Raw genomic sequence first — 15,284 nt, 5'->3', positions numbered from 1 at the left:
TAGTACGCCCTCTCCCCCGCCCACGGGCGCGGTGGCTCACAGAGTTGCAGGACGAGGAGAAGCTTGCTTACTACGTGTAACGCCCCGGATTCAATTTTTCATATTCGTAACTCCAACTCTTGCCTTTTTCCGGAGATGCGATATGATATTTCCTTCGTGGTTGGGTTTTTTTTGTCGTTTGTTTTGCATTTTGTTCATGTTTTGCATTTTATCTCATAGCATCATGCGCATTGCATCTGCATGTTTTCATAAAACTCGCACCTGTTCGTAGTTGCCGCGTTCCTCTTGCCTCCTTTGACAGTTCTGAGACCAACCACCCCCTTGCACACGATCGCCTTGTTCCTCTGCACAGCGCACAGACCCCTCGCGCGCGTCCGAAACCTCTCCTGAACCTGACCCGGACAGTCATCGCCGATAGTTCCGGATCATCCCCAAATATCCCGAAAGTATCTTCGATTTATTATTTCATCCCTCTTAACCTTTGTATCTTGACCGTCCGATGCAAATAAGAAGGTCCAAACCTAGACTCACTTTGCTATATATAGATCACCCCTAACCTAATCTGGACACACCACCTAATTTCTAGGGATCCTCCCCGCCGCCGCCGCACTCAAATCCCACCTTGGGATCCTCCCAGATCCATTCCCCTCCAACCAACGCCCGAGGCCGTGCCTCCTCTTCCCTCCTCTGCTCCATCCCGAATGGATCGTGAGCACCGAGCGCCTCCCAGCCTCATCCTCCCTGATCCAAAAATCCTCCCTCGTTCAACACCAGCCAACCCAAATCCATCCCCTCCTCGATCTACCTCCCTGCCCGAGTTCCTCACCGGGCCCGCCGCTGCAAGTTCCTCGCCGCACCGGTCCTCTGTTTCGTTGGAGCAGAGACGAGGCGACCGCTTCAGCCCCTGGCCCCGCTTGATGTGGATCGATCCGAGGCAGCAGCCTCTCGCCTGAGCCTCTCCTCCGTTCCCGTCGTTGTCGGCGACGAGCCGCAGCTCGCCGGGGCGCCCAAACGCCATCAACAATGAAGCCAGCAGGACCCGTCTCCTTCCCCCGTGTTTCTCCTTCCTCCCGTTTCTCTCTCCCTCTTCCCTCGCCTCACGTCTCTCCCTGTTGGCTGTCTAGGGAACAACCATGGTCGCCCGATGGAGCTCTGTGTCAAGCCATGTCGCTGCCGCCATCCTAGAGCTTCTCCGCGGCCGGTGCCCGTCTTCAGTGCCCTCCTCCCCCGCCCCAGATCAGGCCGACCTCCGCCGCCCTTGCCCGTTCCCGGTCAGATCCCCCCGGCAGGGCCCCGTCCCCACCTCCAGTGCCCCAAGTCCCGCGCCAAGTTGCCGTCCCCTTCCTCGCCTGAAGCCGCCATCGCCGGCCTCTGCTTCCTCTGCAACGAGCAGGAGCACGCTCATCAGGCGCCCGCCTCCTCTATTCCCGCTCGTGTGGGCTACGAGCCTCTCCAAGGCTCAGCGGGCTCTGCCTGCTGCTGCCTCCACCGACTGGGCCTCAGCCCATGGTGAGCGCCCCAGCGCCCCTCCGTTGTTTTTTTCTCCTGTTGGGCCAGCCTGCATATTGGGCCAGCCATGTTTTTTCCTGATCTGGACGAATTTCTCTATTTTCCAGAGAGATCAGTTTTACAGAAAAACCCCTAGACTTCATGCATTAATAACTTCATAACCATGCATCATATTAAAATCTTTTCAACATGTAAAGTGCTTAGAATTTTGTCTAGTTTCACATTATTCCATTTTCATCCATGTTTAAAATGTTTAAAATGATGTTTGATTAAATTTTGCTTAAATGCCATGCTAAAATGCTTTATTTCATAACTAAATAACCGTAGCTCGGTTTTAAATAAACTTTATATGTAAATGGGGTGGAAAAATGCCTAGTTTAACATGGTGCACTTCATTTTGCTGTTTAACCTCATTAAAATTGTGTTTAGGGCAGAACAGTACCAAATTCATAATTTGCACATGGGGATTTTCCGGAAATGTTGTTTGTTGTTCCGGCCTCATTTAAATTTGCCTAAATAGTTAGTTTTCTTGGGCTTCACCCCTTGCCATGTTTAATAACATTTAATGTTGTTGGGTACATAACCGAGATCAAACTAAATAATTGCATGTGGTGTTTTGATAATATGTAACTCGTTGCATATTGAGCTCCACTTAACTTGTAGTATTGTTTGTTGCACTTTGCCATGCCATGCCTCATTAAACCGGACATGCATCATACTTGTTTGTGCATCATGCCATGTTTATGCTTGTGCATTTACCATGTTGTTTGTTTCTTTCCGGTGTTGCTTCTTAGTTCCGGTAATGTTGTGATTGTGAGGATTCGTTCGACTACGTCCATTCATCTTCTTCATGGACTCGTTCTTCTTCCTAGCGGGATTTCAGGCAAGATGACCGATACCCTGGATCTCACTACTATCATTGCTATGCTAGTTGCTTCGTTCTATCGCTTTGCTGTGCTACCTATCGCTTGCTCTTCCAGCCTCCCTATTTTGCCATGTCAGCCTCTAACCTTTTCACCCTTCCTAGCAAACCGTTGCTTGGCTATGTTACCGTTTTTGCTCAGCCCCTCTTATAGCGCTGTTAGTTGCAAGTGAAGTTGAAGATTGCTCCATGATGGACAGGATTATGTTTGGGATATCACAATATCTCTTATATTATTAGTGCATCTATATACTTGGTAAAGGGTGGAAGACTCGGCCTTATGCCTGGTGTTTTGTTCCACTCTTGCCGCCCTTGTTTCTGTCATACCGGTGTTATGTTCCCAGATTTTGTGTTCCTTACGCGGTTGGGTGATTTATGGGACCCCCTTGACAGTTCGCTTTGAATAAAACTCCTCCAGCAAGGCCCAACCTTGGTTTTACCATTTGCCTCACCTAGCCCTTTTTTCCCTTGGGTTTCCGGAGCCCGAGGGTCATCTTTATTTTAACCCCCCCGGGCCAGTGCTCCTTCGAGTGTTGGTCCAAACTAGAGCCACTTGCAGCGCCACCTCGAGGAAACTTGAGGTCTGGTTTTAGTTGTACGTAGTGTTCATCCGGTGTGCCCTGAGAACGAGATATGTGCAGCTCTTATCGGGATTTGTCGGCACATCGGGCGGCTTTGCTGGTTTTGTTTTACCATTGTCGAAATGTCTTGTAAACCGGGATTCTGAGTCTGATCGGGTCTTCCTGGGAGAAGGTATATCCTTCGTTGATCGCGAGAGCTTATCATGGGCTAAGTTGGGACACCCCTGCAGGGTTTAAACTTTTAAAAGCTGTGCCCGCGGTTATGGGCAGATGGAATTTTGTTAATGTCCGGTTGTAGATAACTTGACACCAGATACGAATTAAAACGCATCAACCGTGTGTGTAGCCGTGATGGTCTCTTTTCGGCGGAGTCCGGGAAGTGAACACTGTTTTGGGTTATGTTTGACGTAAGTAGGAGTTCAGGATCACTTCTTGATCATTGCTAGGTTCACGACCGTTCCTTTGCTTCTCTTCTCGCTCTTATTTGCGTATGTTAGCCACCATATACGCTTAGTCGCTGCTGCAACCTCACCATTTTACCCCTTCCTTTCCCATTAAGCTTTGCTAGTCTTGATACCCATGGTAATGGGATTGCTGAGTCCTCGTGGCTCACAGTTTACTACAACAACAGTTGCAGGTACAGGTTATGCGATGATCATGACGCGAGAGCGATGTTTGCTTCTTTTGGAGTTCTTCTTCTGCTTCTTCTTCGATCAGGGGATAGGTTCCAGGTCGGCAGCCTGGGCTAGCAGGGTGGATGTCGTTTGAGTTTCTTTTTGTGTTTCATCCGTAGTCGGCTGATGCTCTTATGTATTGTGATGTTGTATTCATGTGGCATTGTATGCCTTTTGCATGTATCCCCACTATTATGTAATGTTGATGTAATGATATCCACCTTGCAAAAGCGTCTTCAAGATGCGCTTCTATCCTTGGTGGGACCTTCAAGTTCCTTTAGGATAGGGTCGCATCTTGGGCGTGATAAGTTGGTAATCAGAGCCTCGACCGACCATAGGAGCCCTCTTGATTGTTGGACGTTGTTGTGTCTAGAAGAAACTATTTTGAGTCTTAGGATTATATATATCGGAGAGTAGGATTCTTTTTACTCCTCAGTCCCTTCGTCGCTCTGGTGAGGTCTCCTGACGTAGATGTTTTGTCTTTCCTCTCCTCAAATTTCACTAAATTTTTTTAGGATCACGCGGGTATCTTGGAATCGTTCCGATGGTTTTGTGACGAGAACATTGTTCTTGGTGCCTCCTGTCTTTTATGTGGCAGTGACCCGGGGAGTTGAGTTCCGAGATGTTGTCGTCACAATTTTATCGTTGCAGTTTTGGAATACCTGAATTTTGCCGACATCGAAAACTCTTTTATGCAGTTGTTGGTGAGATAACCTCGACGCCACCCAGTACTGGGGCGGGAGTTCGGGAGTATTGCCATAACTCGTATAACGGATGCTTTTCGAAGGTTGAGGTACACGATTTCCGGAGTTTTCTTGGTTATGTGTTGACGGATGGATACAGCTGGATGTAGGTATTGTTAGTTTGGGTGAGATATATTGCTTCCCCTGTATCCCCAACACCAGATTACATAACCATAAAGTTTCGGGAGTTTATAGGTGGGAGTTCAAGTAGCTCCTAGAATATCTTTCCGACAAATGCATGATATGGGATTGGGTAAATCTCTATCATATGTATTTGTTCCGGCTTATTCTGCAAGCCAAACCTTTGTTTTGTTTTATTTGTGGTATTCGAGTTGCTTCTAAGTCAAATGTGGAATCCATACCTTTCCTAAACGGTGTTCTCATATTTCTATGGGAGTACTAATCCTTTTGATCATCGAGATTGTCATTCAATTCTTTCCAACCGGTGTGCTTCTCTTCAGGTGGATCCGATCATTTCAACATTCGCGAGATCAATTCTAAGTTTTCTCAACGGTATAGGTTTCATCTGTCCCCAAGTTTCCTTTGTTTTCCCGCCCTCCCACCCTTTTTCTTCAAGGACTCAGATTTCTTAATCATGTATCCTTTTATTTGTGGGAAGTCTCTTCATTCTTTTCTTTCAATGTTCTTATCCGGTGATTTCCCATGAAGATGCTCAACAGTTTTAAGTTCATCATCCTTCATTGTTGTTTCTTCTCCGGTGGATTCAATTCAAGCTTTCGGTGTTGATCATATCCCTTTCCTCATTTCAAATGCTATCCCATGACGGTGCATCTCATAATCGCTCACCTCTCCCAGTTCATATCCGGAGTGTTCAAGATATCTCAGAAGAATCATGTTTCCATTCTTAATCCGTTCGAGTTAGTTCGAGGTTTTTGCTATCATTCAAGATATTTAATTCTACCGGTGCAATCTCTATTTCAAGCAATCCTTCAATGATGTTTCTTTCGAGTGGACCCTAACCCACATGTCTTTTTCCAGGATCTTACCTAACTCTTCTAATTTTCCTGGAGCTATTCCCAAATTCTTTTCCAAGTTTGACGTAAGAATGGGTTATCATCAGTCATATGTCTTTCTCCAAGATCTTTCAAATTCTTTTCATCGTTGGTTCAACCTTTCCAATTTTCATTCCGGAGTGCCTCAACAATTCATGGTGGTGTTTCTCGTCGTCATTCTCGAATTTTGAAGACTGAAGAAGAGTTCCTCTTAAATCCTTACTCGTTCTTCCAAAGATTCATGGTTCTAGCATTATGCCATCCTCTCATAATTGTTTTTGATTGTGACAATTCTTTTCTTACCATCCGGAGCATTTCATGAGTTGTTTCTATTTCTTTCCTCCGAAGGTCATCATGTCACAATTCTTCATTCTCAGCGTGTAGATATCGTTCTCCAAATCTTCCCGGTGCATCGTTCAAATATCATCTAATCAGTTCATGCTCCCTTCATTCTCATGTATCTAAACCCCCTCAAGTATATTCATTCGTTTTCCAATTCTTCCCGGTGAATCATGCCTTTGCTACTTTCATTTTCAATCCTTACGGTGGTTCGTTCAAGATTTCTCTTCCTTCGTTATCGTATCAAGTCATTCATTCTTTCGTTGTTTCAATCCCACCGGTGCTTCCATCAATACCTTCTAAAGTTTGCGCTATATCTCTTTTAATCCTTTCTATGAGAATAAGTAGTATGCCAAATCCGTTGCTTGTCATCAACTTAAATTGATGAAGGATACGCATAACATAATTCTTATTCTTGTTTCATCCAAGTGTTTAATTCTTTTCTACCGGAGTTTGTCCGTGACATCAATTTCTCAATTATATGTTGTTCATCTTTCTTCCGGAGTTCCAAGTTTTCCGCTATATTTCATCGCGAAGCTCCATCTAAATCATCGCAAGGCTTCACCTTGTGTTTTCAACTTCTCTTTCTTTCTATCATCCTTTTATTACCGGAGTTCTTCATGGAGGCTCTACATGGTGGTTCGTGAAGGATTCCTTTCATTCTTCATTTGTTCTTCAAGATTTCTCTTGAAGTTATGATCTGCTAAGCTATACTCTAAAATAAACATGGTGCTCAACACATGTTTTTGTTTTGAGAAGCTCAAGTATTCTTCATCTTGCATTCCAAAGTGCAATTCTTTCTACCTTATCTTTTGAGGTGGTGTTATGTCACTCTTGACAATTTCCTTCATGTTTCATGATTCATATGTTGTTAAGAATGAGGTATTTTAAATCCATCAATCTCTCCATTGGAATTATCTTGGGTTATATTTCACCTAAAGCCTTCTGTAAGGAATGTTGCTATTGTGGTTCTTATCAATGATCCAAGTTTTCTCCTATCCTCTTGGCAAAAGCAGTTTTCATCCCTTCGTTGATCTCAAACAAGCAATTGTTTTCCTTTAGTGGCAGGTTGTCACCTCATAATTTTTGAGAGGTGTTCCACAAGCCCACAACAAGCTTGTTCCTTTCATTGTTGGTTTTCCAACAACTCCGTTCAATTCTTCTTTGCAAGGATGCTTTTCAAGCTCATCTCTGGCAGAAGTTGGCATTTTCTTCTCCATTCTGTTATTCCAATGATATATCTTCTATTCGTTACAGAGGCATTGTGATGTTTCTCTTTTCACTCATCATCTCGAATTATGAGGATCGTGTTCTTTTCATGCTTATCCATTTAACCGGAGTGTTGTGTTCTCATTCAAGTTCTTTCATCTTGTCATGTTTTGCCTCTCTTTCCAACCGGCCGGAGTGCTATCTGAAATCTTTCTTACCCCTTGTGCCATTTTTCAATAGTTCCGGAGGCAATGTGTTGTTGATTTTATCAAGTATCCTCTCATCTTGTCAAGTTCATGTTCAATTTCTTCCATTTACAGTCGGAGTGCTGTCAAAATTATATCATTCTTATTCATTCTTATCTCGTTTCAACCAGAGTGGTTCCAATTCCTTCTTGTCCATTGTGCTCGTCATTCATGTCTTTGCAATCTTCAAGTTCTCGTAATGTTCCTTGTTCCTCTTTTCTAACGGACTGTTTGCAATCTTGGTCATCTCCATTGTTTTTGTTTCTTTCAATTTGTTCAACCTCTCAAGGTTCGTGGTTTCACTCATTGGTCGAAGAAGCAACTTAGTTTTAACTATTCTCTTCCTCTTCCGTTTCTCTCTGGTGCCATCCTAGATCTCGGGACGAGATCCTCTCGTAGTGGTGGAGTGTTGTAACGCCCCGGATTCAACTTTTCATATTCGTAACTCCAACTCTTGCCTTTTTCCGGAGATGCGATATGATATTTCCTTCGTGGTTGGGTTTTTTTTGTCGTTTGTTTTGCATTTTGTTCATGTCTTGCATTTTATCTCATAGCATCATGCGCATTGCATGTTCATGTTTTCATAAAACTCGCGCCTATTCGTAGTTGTCACATTCCTCTTGCCTCCTTTGACCGTTCTAAGACCAACCACCCCCTTGCACGCGATCGCCTTGTTCCTCTGCACAGCGCACAGACCCCTCGCGCGCGTCCGAAACCTCCCCTGAACCCGACCCGAACAGTCATCGCCGATGGTTCCGGATCATCCCCAAATATCCCGAAAGTATCTTCGGTTTATTATTTGACCCCTCTTAACCTTTGTATCTTGACCGTCCGATGCAAATAAGAAGGTCCAAACCTAGACTCACTTTGCTATATATAGATCACCCCTAACCTAATCTAGACACACCACCTAATTTCTAGGGATCCTCCCCGCCGCCGCCGCACTCAAATCCCACCTTGGGATCCTCCCAGATCCATTCCCCTCCAACCAACGCCCGAGGCCGTGCCTCCTCTTCCCTCCACTGCTCCATCCCGAATGGATCGTGAGCATCGAGCGCCTCCCAGCCTCATTCTCCCTGATCCAAAAATCCTCCCTCGTTCAACACCAGCCAACCCAAATCCATCCCCTCCTCGATCTACCTCCCTGCCCGAGTTCCTCACCGCGCCCGCCGCTGCAAGTTCCTCCCCGCACCGGTCCTCTGTTTCGTTGGAGCAGAGACGAGGCGACCGCTTCAGCCCCTGGCCCCGCTTGATGTGGATCGATCCGAGGCAGCAGCCTCTCGCCCGAGCCTCTCCTCCGTTCCCGTCGCTGTCGGCGACGAGCCGCAGCTCGCCGGGGCACCCAAACGCCATCAACAACGAAGTCAGCAGGACCCGTCTCCTTCTCCCGCGTTTCTCCTTCCTCCCGTTTCTCTCTCCCTCTTCCCTCGCCTCACGTCTCTCCCTGTTGGCTGTCTAGGGAATAGCCATGGTCGCCCGATGGAGCTCCGGGTCAAGCCATGTCGCCGCCGCCATCCTGCAGCTTCTCCGCCGCCGGTGCCCGTCTTCAGCGCCCTCCTCCCGCGCCCCAGATCAGGCCGACCTCCGCCGCCCTTGCCCGTTCCCGGTCAGAACCCGCCGGCAGGGCCCCGTCCCCACCTCCAGCGCCCCAAGTCCCGTGCCAAGTTGCCGTCCCCTTCCTCGCCTGAAGCCGCCATCGCCGACCTCTGCTTCCTCTGCAACGAGCAGGAGCACACTCGTCAGGTGCCCGCCTCCTCTATTCCTGCTCGTGTGGGCTACGAGCCTCTCCAAGGCCCAGCGGGCTCTGCCTGCTGCCGCCTCCACCGACTGGGCCTCGGCCCATGGTGAGCGCCCCAGCGCCCCTCCGTTGTTTTTTTCTCCGGTTGGGCCAGCTTGCATATTTGGCCTGCCATGTTTTTTTCCTGATCTGGACGAATTTCTCTATTTTCCAGAGAGATCAGTTTTACAGAAAAACCCCTAGACTTCATGCATTAATAACTTCATAACCATGCATCATATTAAAATCTTTTCAACATGTAAAGTGCTTAGAATTTTGTCTAGTTTCACATTATTCCATTTTCATCCATGTTTAAAATGTTTAAAATGATGTTTGATTAAATTTTTCTTAAATGCCATGCTAAAATGCTTTATTTCATAACTAAATAACTGTAGCTCGGTTTTAAATAAACTTTATATGTAAATGGGGTGGAAAAATGCCTAGTTTAACATGGTGCACTTCATTTTGCTGTTTAACATCATTAAAATTGTGTTTAGGGCAGAACAGTACCAAATTCATAATTTGCACATGGGGATTTTCCGGAAATGTTGTTTGTTGTTCCGGCCTCATTGAAATTTGCCTAAATAGTTAATTTTCTTGGGCTTCACCCCTTGCCATGTTTAATAACATTTGATGTTGTTGGGTACATAACCGAGATCAAACTAAATAATTGCATGTGGTGTTTTGACAATATGCAACTCGTTGCATATTGAGCTCCACTTAACTTGTAGTATTGTTTGTTGCATTTTGCCATGCCATGTCTCATTAAACCGGACATGCATTATACTTGTTTGTGCATCATGCCATGTTTATGCTTGTGCATTTACCATGTTGTTTGTTTCTTTCCGGTGTTGCTTCTTAGTTCTGGTAATGTTGTGATTGTGAGGATTCGTTCGACTACGTCCGTTCATCTTCTTCATGGACTCGTTCTTCTTCCTAGCGGGATTTCAGGCAAGATGACCGCTACCCTGGATCTCACTACTATCATTGCTATGCTAGTTTCTTCGTTCTATTGCTTTGCTGTGCTACCTATCGCTTGCTCTTCCAGCCTCCCTATTTTGCCATGTCAGCCTCTAACCTTTTCACCCTTCCTAGTAAACCGTTGCTTGGCTATGTTACCGCTTTTGCTCAGCCCCTCTTATAGCGCTTTTAGTTGCAGGTGAAGTTGAAGATTGCTCCATGATGGACATGATTATGTTTGGGATATCACAATACCTCTTATATTATTAATGCATCTATGTACTTGGTAAAGGGTGGAAGACTCGGCCTTATGCCTGGTGTTTTGTTCCGCTCTTGCCGCCCTAGTTTCCGTCATACTGGTGTTATGTTCCCGGATTTTGCGTTCCTTATGCGGTTGGGTGATTTATGGGACCCCCTTGATAGTTCGCTTTGAATAAAACTCCTCCAGCAAGGCCCAACCTTGGTTTTACCATTTGCCTCACCTAGCCCTTTTTTTCCCTTGGGTTTCCGGAGCCCGAGGGTCATCTTTATTTTAACCCCCCCGGGCCAGTGCTCCTTCGAGTGTTGGTCCAAACTAGATCCACTTGCAGTGCCACCTCGAGGAAACTTGAGGTCTGGTTTTAGTTGTACGTAGTGTTCATCCGGTGTGCCCTGAGAACGAGATATGTGCAGCTCCTATCGGGATTTGTCGGCACATCGGGCGGCTTTGCTGGTTTTGTTTTACCATTGTCGAAATGTCTTGTAAACCGGGATTCCGAGTCTGATCGGGTCTTCCTGGGAGAAGGTATATCCTTCGTTGATCGCGAGAGCTTATCATGGGCTAAGTTGGGACACCCCTGCAGGGTTTAAACTTTCGAAAGCCGTCCCCGCGGTTATGGGCAGATGGGAATTTGTTAATGTCCGGTTGTAGAGAACTTGACACTAGATACGAATTAAAACGCATCAACCATGTGTGTAGACGTGATGGTCTCTTTTCGGCGGAGTCCGGGAAGTGAACACGGTTTTTGGTTATGTTTGATGTAAGTAGGAGTTCAGGATCACTTCTTGATCATTGCTAGGTTCACGATCGTTCCTTTGCTTCTCTTCTCGCTCTTATTTGCGTATGTTAGCCACCATATACGCTTAGTCGCTGCTGCAACCTCACCACTTTACCCCTTCCTTTCCCATTAAGCTTTTCTAGTCTTGATACCCATGGTAATGGGATTGCTGAGTCCTCGTGGCTCACAGTTTACTACAACAACAGTTGCAGGTATAGGTTATGCGATGATCATGACGCGAGAGCGATGTTTGCTTGTTTTGGAGTTCTTCTTCTACTTCTTCTTCGATCAAGGGATAGGTTCCAGGTCGGCATCCTGGTCTAGCAGGGTGGATGTCGTTTGAGTTTCTGTTTGTGTTTCATCCGTAGTCGGCTGATGCTCTCATGTATTGTGATGTTGTATTCATGTGGCATTGTATGCCTTTTGCATGTATCCCCACTATTATGTAATGTTGATGTAATGATATCCACCTTGCAAAAGCGTCTTCAAGATGCGCTTCTATCCTTGGTGGGACCTTCGAGTTCCTTTAGGATAGGGTCGCATCTTGGGCGTGACCCTACGCCTACGTCCGCTCCCTCGCCCACGCGTGCGGTGGCTCGTAGGACGAGGAGAAAAATTTACTACTCCCTCCGTTAGACGTATATATATATATCCCTACCTTGGTTAGAGAGATTATCATACTGTTTGAAATATATGTCTTTTAGCAGATTTCAATATGAACTACTAGTACATACTGCAAACACTAATGTATATAGACCTATTTTAGAGTGTACATTCACTCATTTTGCTCCGTATGTAGTCCATATTGAAACGGACGTAGTAGTACACACTCTCTCTCACACCTCGCCCCTTGACCCTCGCCCACGTGGTGGACATGCAACAATTCATTCAGTCTCAGATAGCTAGAACCATACTATAGTACCATCATTGCTCGACTTCCCGAAGAGGCGAAGAGCCAAGCGCAAGGTTATAATATTTTTGAGATGCCAAGCGCAAGGTTTATAGGAGAATGAGTGTATGAGGAAGAAGCAACAAGAATGTATGTTTTGTGTGACAGTCTCTTCTTACAGAACGTGATAGACCTAGTGGACCTCATTTTTGCAATGGGAGTATTATAGATGGCATGATTCAGAGTGGTGGGCAACGAAATAATATTCGGAGCTGCTTAGTCTTAAACCCCATGAAGAAGTCCCATCAAAAGGAATAGCCATCCTCTACACACGCTCCTACATCACATGAGTAAATGAGACAAAAAGAGAAAGAAACAAAGTAAAAAAATCACCAGCCTTAGAGCGAGCCCTATTCTATCAGTGAATGATGTCGTGATTGACATGACTATCTTATTAACCATGCTGCGGAGGTAGCATCGGATTTTTATTTATTTGCGGAGGTAGTAGCGGATGGATATTCGACGAGGAGTGAAATGATAGCTGCTTCCTTGGCTAAACATAGAGAAAAGTGGGCCTCATGATTTGGCAGCTCATTAGTCATTATTACTGCCTATACTCTTTGCGCATAATAACCGCGTGGTAGAGTAGTTGGCTATACTTTAATAACCATGCTCGAAGAGAAGAGGTGCATGCACCCAAACACGTACTACTAGTAGCACTCATTGCATCTTCCCCACCCACACACGTGAGACGGTGGAGCTCATTTCTGTATGATGATGCAGAACACGTGATAATTTGACGTGTCTAGTAGCACTTAACGGAGGGTCGGGAACCACGCATGAACGGTGCCGCGTTATTAAGAAATAAAGTTATTTTTTCTTCAGTGGCACGTACGTAGTATAAATAGGTTCGTATGGAGAGAAAAAGAAACCGCTCCACTATATATACATAGCTAGGAGCCTACACGGTTGCTTGCTGGGGTTTCTCTCTTCACACTCTCTCGCACAAAATGATTATGGCCACATCTCTAACATCCGGGCGGATCACGTCCGCCGAGGGAAGGGGTGGATGCTTTGTGTAGATGCGGTCGCCGTTGCCGATGGTGAAAACCCACTGCCAGCATGTCCCGATAAGGGGTCCCCGCCATTCTCTCTCACAAATCCGGTGCGGTTGCCTGTGCCCCTTTCTCACTGCCGCGACGTGGTAAGTTGCCGCTTCCCGCCGCCCTCCTCTAAGCAAGCTACATACCGACATCCCTCAAGTACAACTTCCTTTACAGCCAGCTTGCACTACTGCCCCAGCTGCCCACACCGCTCCATGTGGATATTTCTCTACTTCTTTGCCCAACACATACCTCTACTGGCTTCTGCTGTATTTGTGATGAGTTTATGTCTCATAAAAACTAGTCCCACTAGTCTTATTCTAATCACACTTCAATTTCTTTTCCATAGGGATGCTCAGCTTGATTTTAGTGAAACTACACAAAATGATCCGATGGTTAAATGGTTGGAAACTTCATTCCTTTGGAAGGTTCAACCTCACCAGCAAATTAAAGCCTAGTTAGGGTTTAGGGTTCAAGGCCTAGGGACTGCATGGATCACTTTTTCTTTAGCTGTCTCTATTCCAAAATAAGTGTCAACTTTAGTACAACTTTGTACTAAAGTTGGCATAAAGTTGAGAAACTTATTTTAGAACGGAGGGCGTATTGGCTATGATCGATGGATCATTGAGATGCAATAGCATGCATGTTAGTCTCCTTTGTATTTGATGGAATCTTGCAATGGGGCAACCTTGGATGCAAGATACATGAAACAGAAGCTGAAAGCTACATAACATTGTACATTTTTCACTGCTTTCGTGTTTTTGCTGAGCTGCCGTGTTTTCGCTGATTTCGCATCGTCCACTGCAAGAGTGGAGAAAATTGTAAAGAGTGTACACACTTTACTTCCTTTCACCGAAACGTGGGACATCCATCAACCGGTGCACGTGTCTTGCACCAAAGTAAAATGTATAGTATAAGTGAGACTCAGCAACGTCATACCACCTCAGTAATAATGGCCAATGGGCCGTCAAATCACATAGACCCGGCAGTAAGTTGGACAGACGAAGCAACCATCACTCTTTGTTGAATCCGCTTCTCCCTTCAACGCATGCACTAGTGAGAGGTCGTGTCCCCTCTGCCCGGGCATGAATGCGACACCAATTCTTTGGAGCGGCGCTGACCGTTTTGGGCGCGAAGCACACACGGGCGATGGAGGGGCCTTGGGTGGGTCAGGGTGGTCAGTCAGGAGCGGGCGTGGCAGCTTTCCTGACCGGACGCCTGGAAACAAGAGGATGCACCGACTCTCGCGGCTTCGTACTTACTACACACCATCTCTCTGTAGGTCGATTTGTCGTTCTCTCTAACACACACACACACACACGCTGTTAAAACACACATGCGCGTGCACACACACACATGTTCATATAATAGGAATACTGTGGGAGTGGAAAGCCACATGAAGTGAGATAAATGGAGTACGTACAAGAAGAGAATAGGTACACGCATGTCCGTCGGAGACACAGTCGTTGCTTCGCACTATAGCGTTTATAAGACATAAAAAAGAAACCAATAATATTTATTTTTTGTTGTCGTGTATTAGTAGTTTACTACTTCCCGACTAATCTCATTTTCTTTGTTTTTACCATATTATTACAGTCTTATTTTCACTTCTCTCCACCACATGCTCACATTGGAGGATGGTGTAGCCCACCTTTCAGATATTTTAACCGTGTGTGGTTCAGTTGTTGTTCACTTCGGAGGGTCGTGTAGCACACGTGAACAATAGTAAGTGCGAGCGGGAGACGTGCAGTGTTAATTGCGAGTCGACTACTTCGAGTGTTAAATTTTCTTCACGTATTAGCATTGCCCTAGTATTTTTCTTCACTATGTTAAATAAAGAGTGCCGTTTCATGCACAACTTATAACGATTTTTATTATGGAGAGAAAAAGAAAACCATCCAACTATATATGCTACAGCCTCGACGCTTGTTTTCTAGGGTTTGCTCTCTTCACACTCTCTCTCCACTTTATACATACACGCTGGAGCCTCAACGGTTGTAGTTGCTCTCTTCACACTCTCTCACCCTATCTAGATCTAAACAAGACTGCATTGGCCTCTCCCTCTCTCTCACTCCCTCACTGCTGGTCAAAGACCGGCAGGATCCCGTCTGCCGGGGAACGGAAGGAGGCTTAACATTGTCGCCGTCGACGAGGGAGGGAATCCACTACTGGCGCAGCTGTTCTCTATCACCCATCGGCGGCGCGGGAGGGCCGCCGACCCCTTCTTCCTAGTTGTCGTACATAGTGTGGGCAGATCAGCCTCCGGCCACCCACTGAGCCACA

The 15,284-nt window shown here is 45.9% G+C and overlaps 1 protein-coding gene across 1 annotated transcript; it reads left to right on the top strand.

Moving 5' to 3' along the window:
- Positions 1 to 603: 603 nt before the first annotated feature.
- Positions 604 to 2,339, top strand: LOC119335940 (vegetative cell wall protein gp1-like). The gene is made up of 2 exons (XM_037607985.1): positions 604 to 1,509; positions 2,304 to 2,339. Exons 1-2 carry the CDS (start codon positions 1,134 to 1,136, stop codon positions 2,318 to 2,320), a joined length of 393 nt encoding a protein of 130 aa, XP_037463882.1. The 5' UTR covers positions 604 to 1,133; the 3' UTR covers positions 2,321 to 2,339.
- Positions 2,340 to 15,284: the final 12,945 nt, after the last annotated feature.

Source organism: Triticum dicoccoides, chromosome 7B, assembly GCF_002162155.2.
Source record: "Triticum dicoccoides isolate Atlit2015 ecotype Zavitan chromosome 7B, WEW_v2.0, whole genome shotgun sequence".
NCBI lineage: Eukaryota > Viridiplantae > Streptophyta > Magnoliopsida > Poales > Poaceae > Triticum > Triticum dicoccoides.
The sequence above is the reverse complement of the archived record's forward strand: the minus strand, read 5'-3'. Positions and strand labels throughout refer to the sequence as shown.

Excerpts from the sequence above, each read along its gene's own strand:
- LOC119335940 (XM_037607985.1), top strand. The coding sequence starts at position 1,134 with ATGGTCGCCCGATGGAGCTCTGTGTCAAGCCATGTCGCTGCCGCCATC.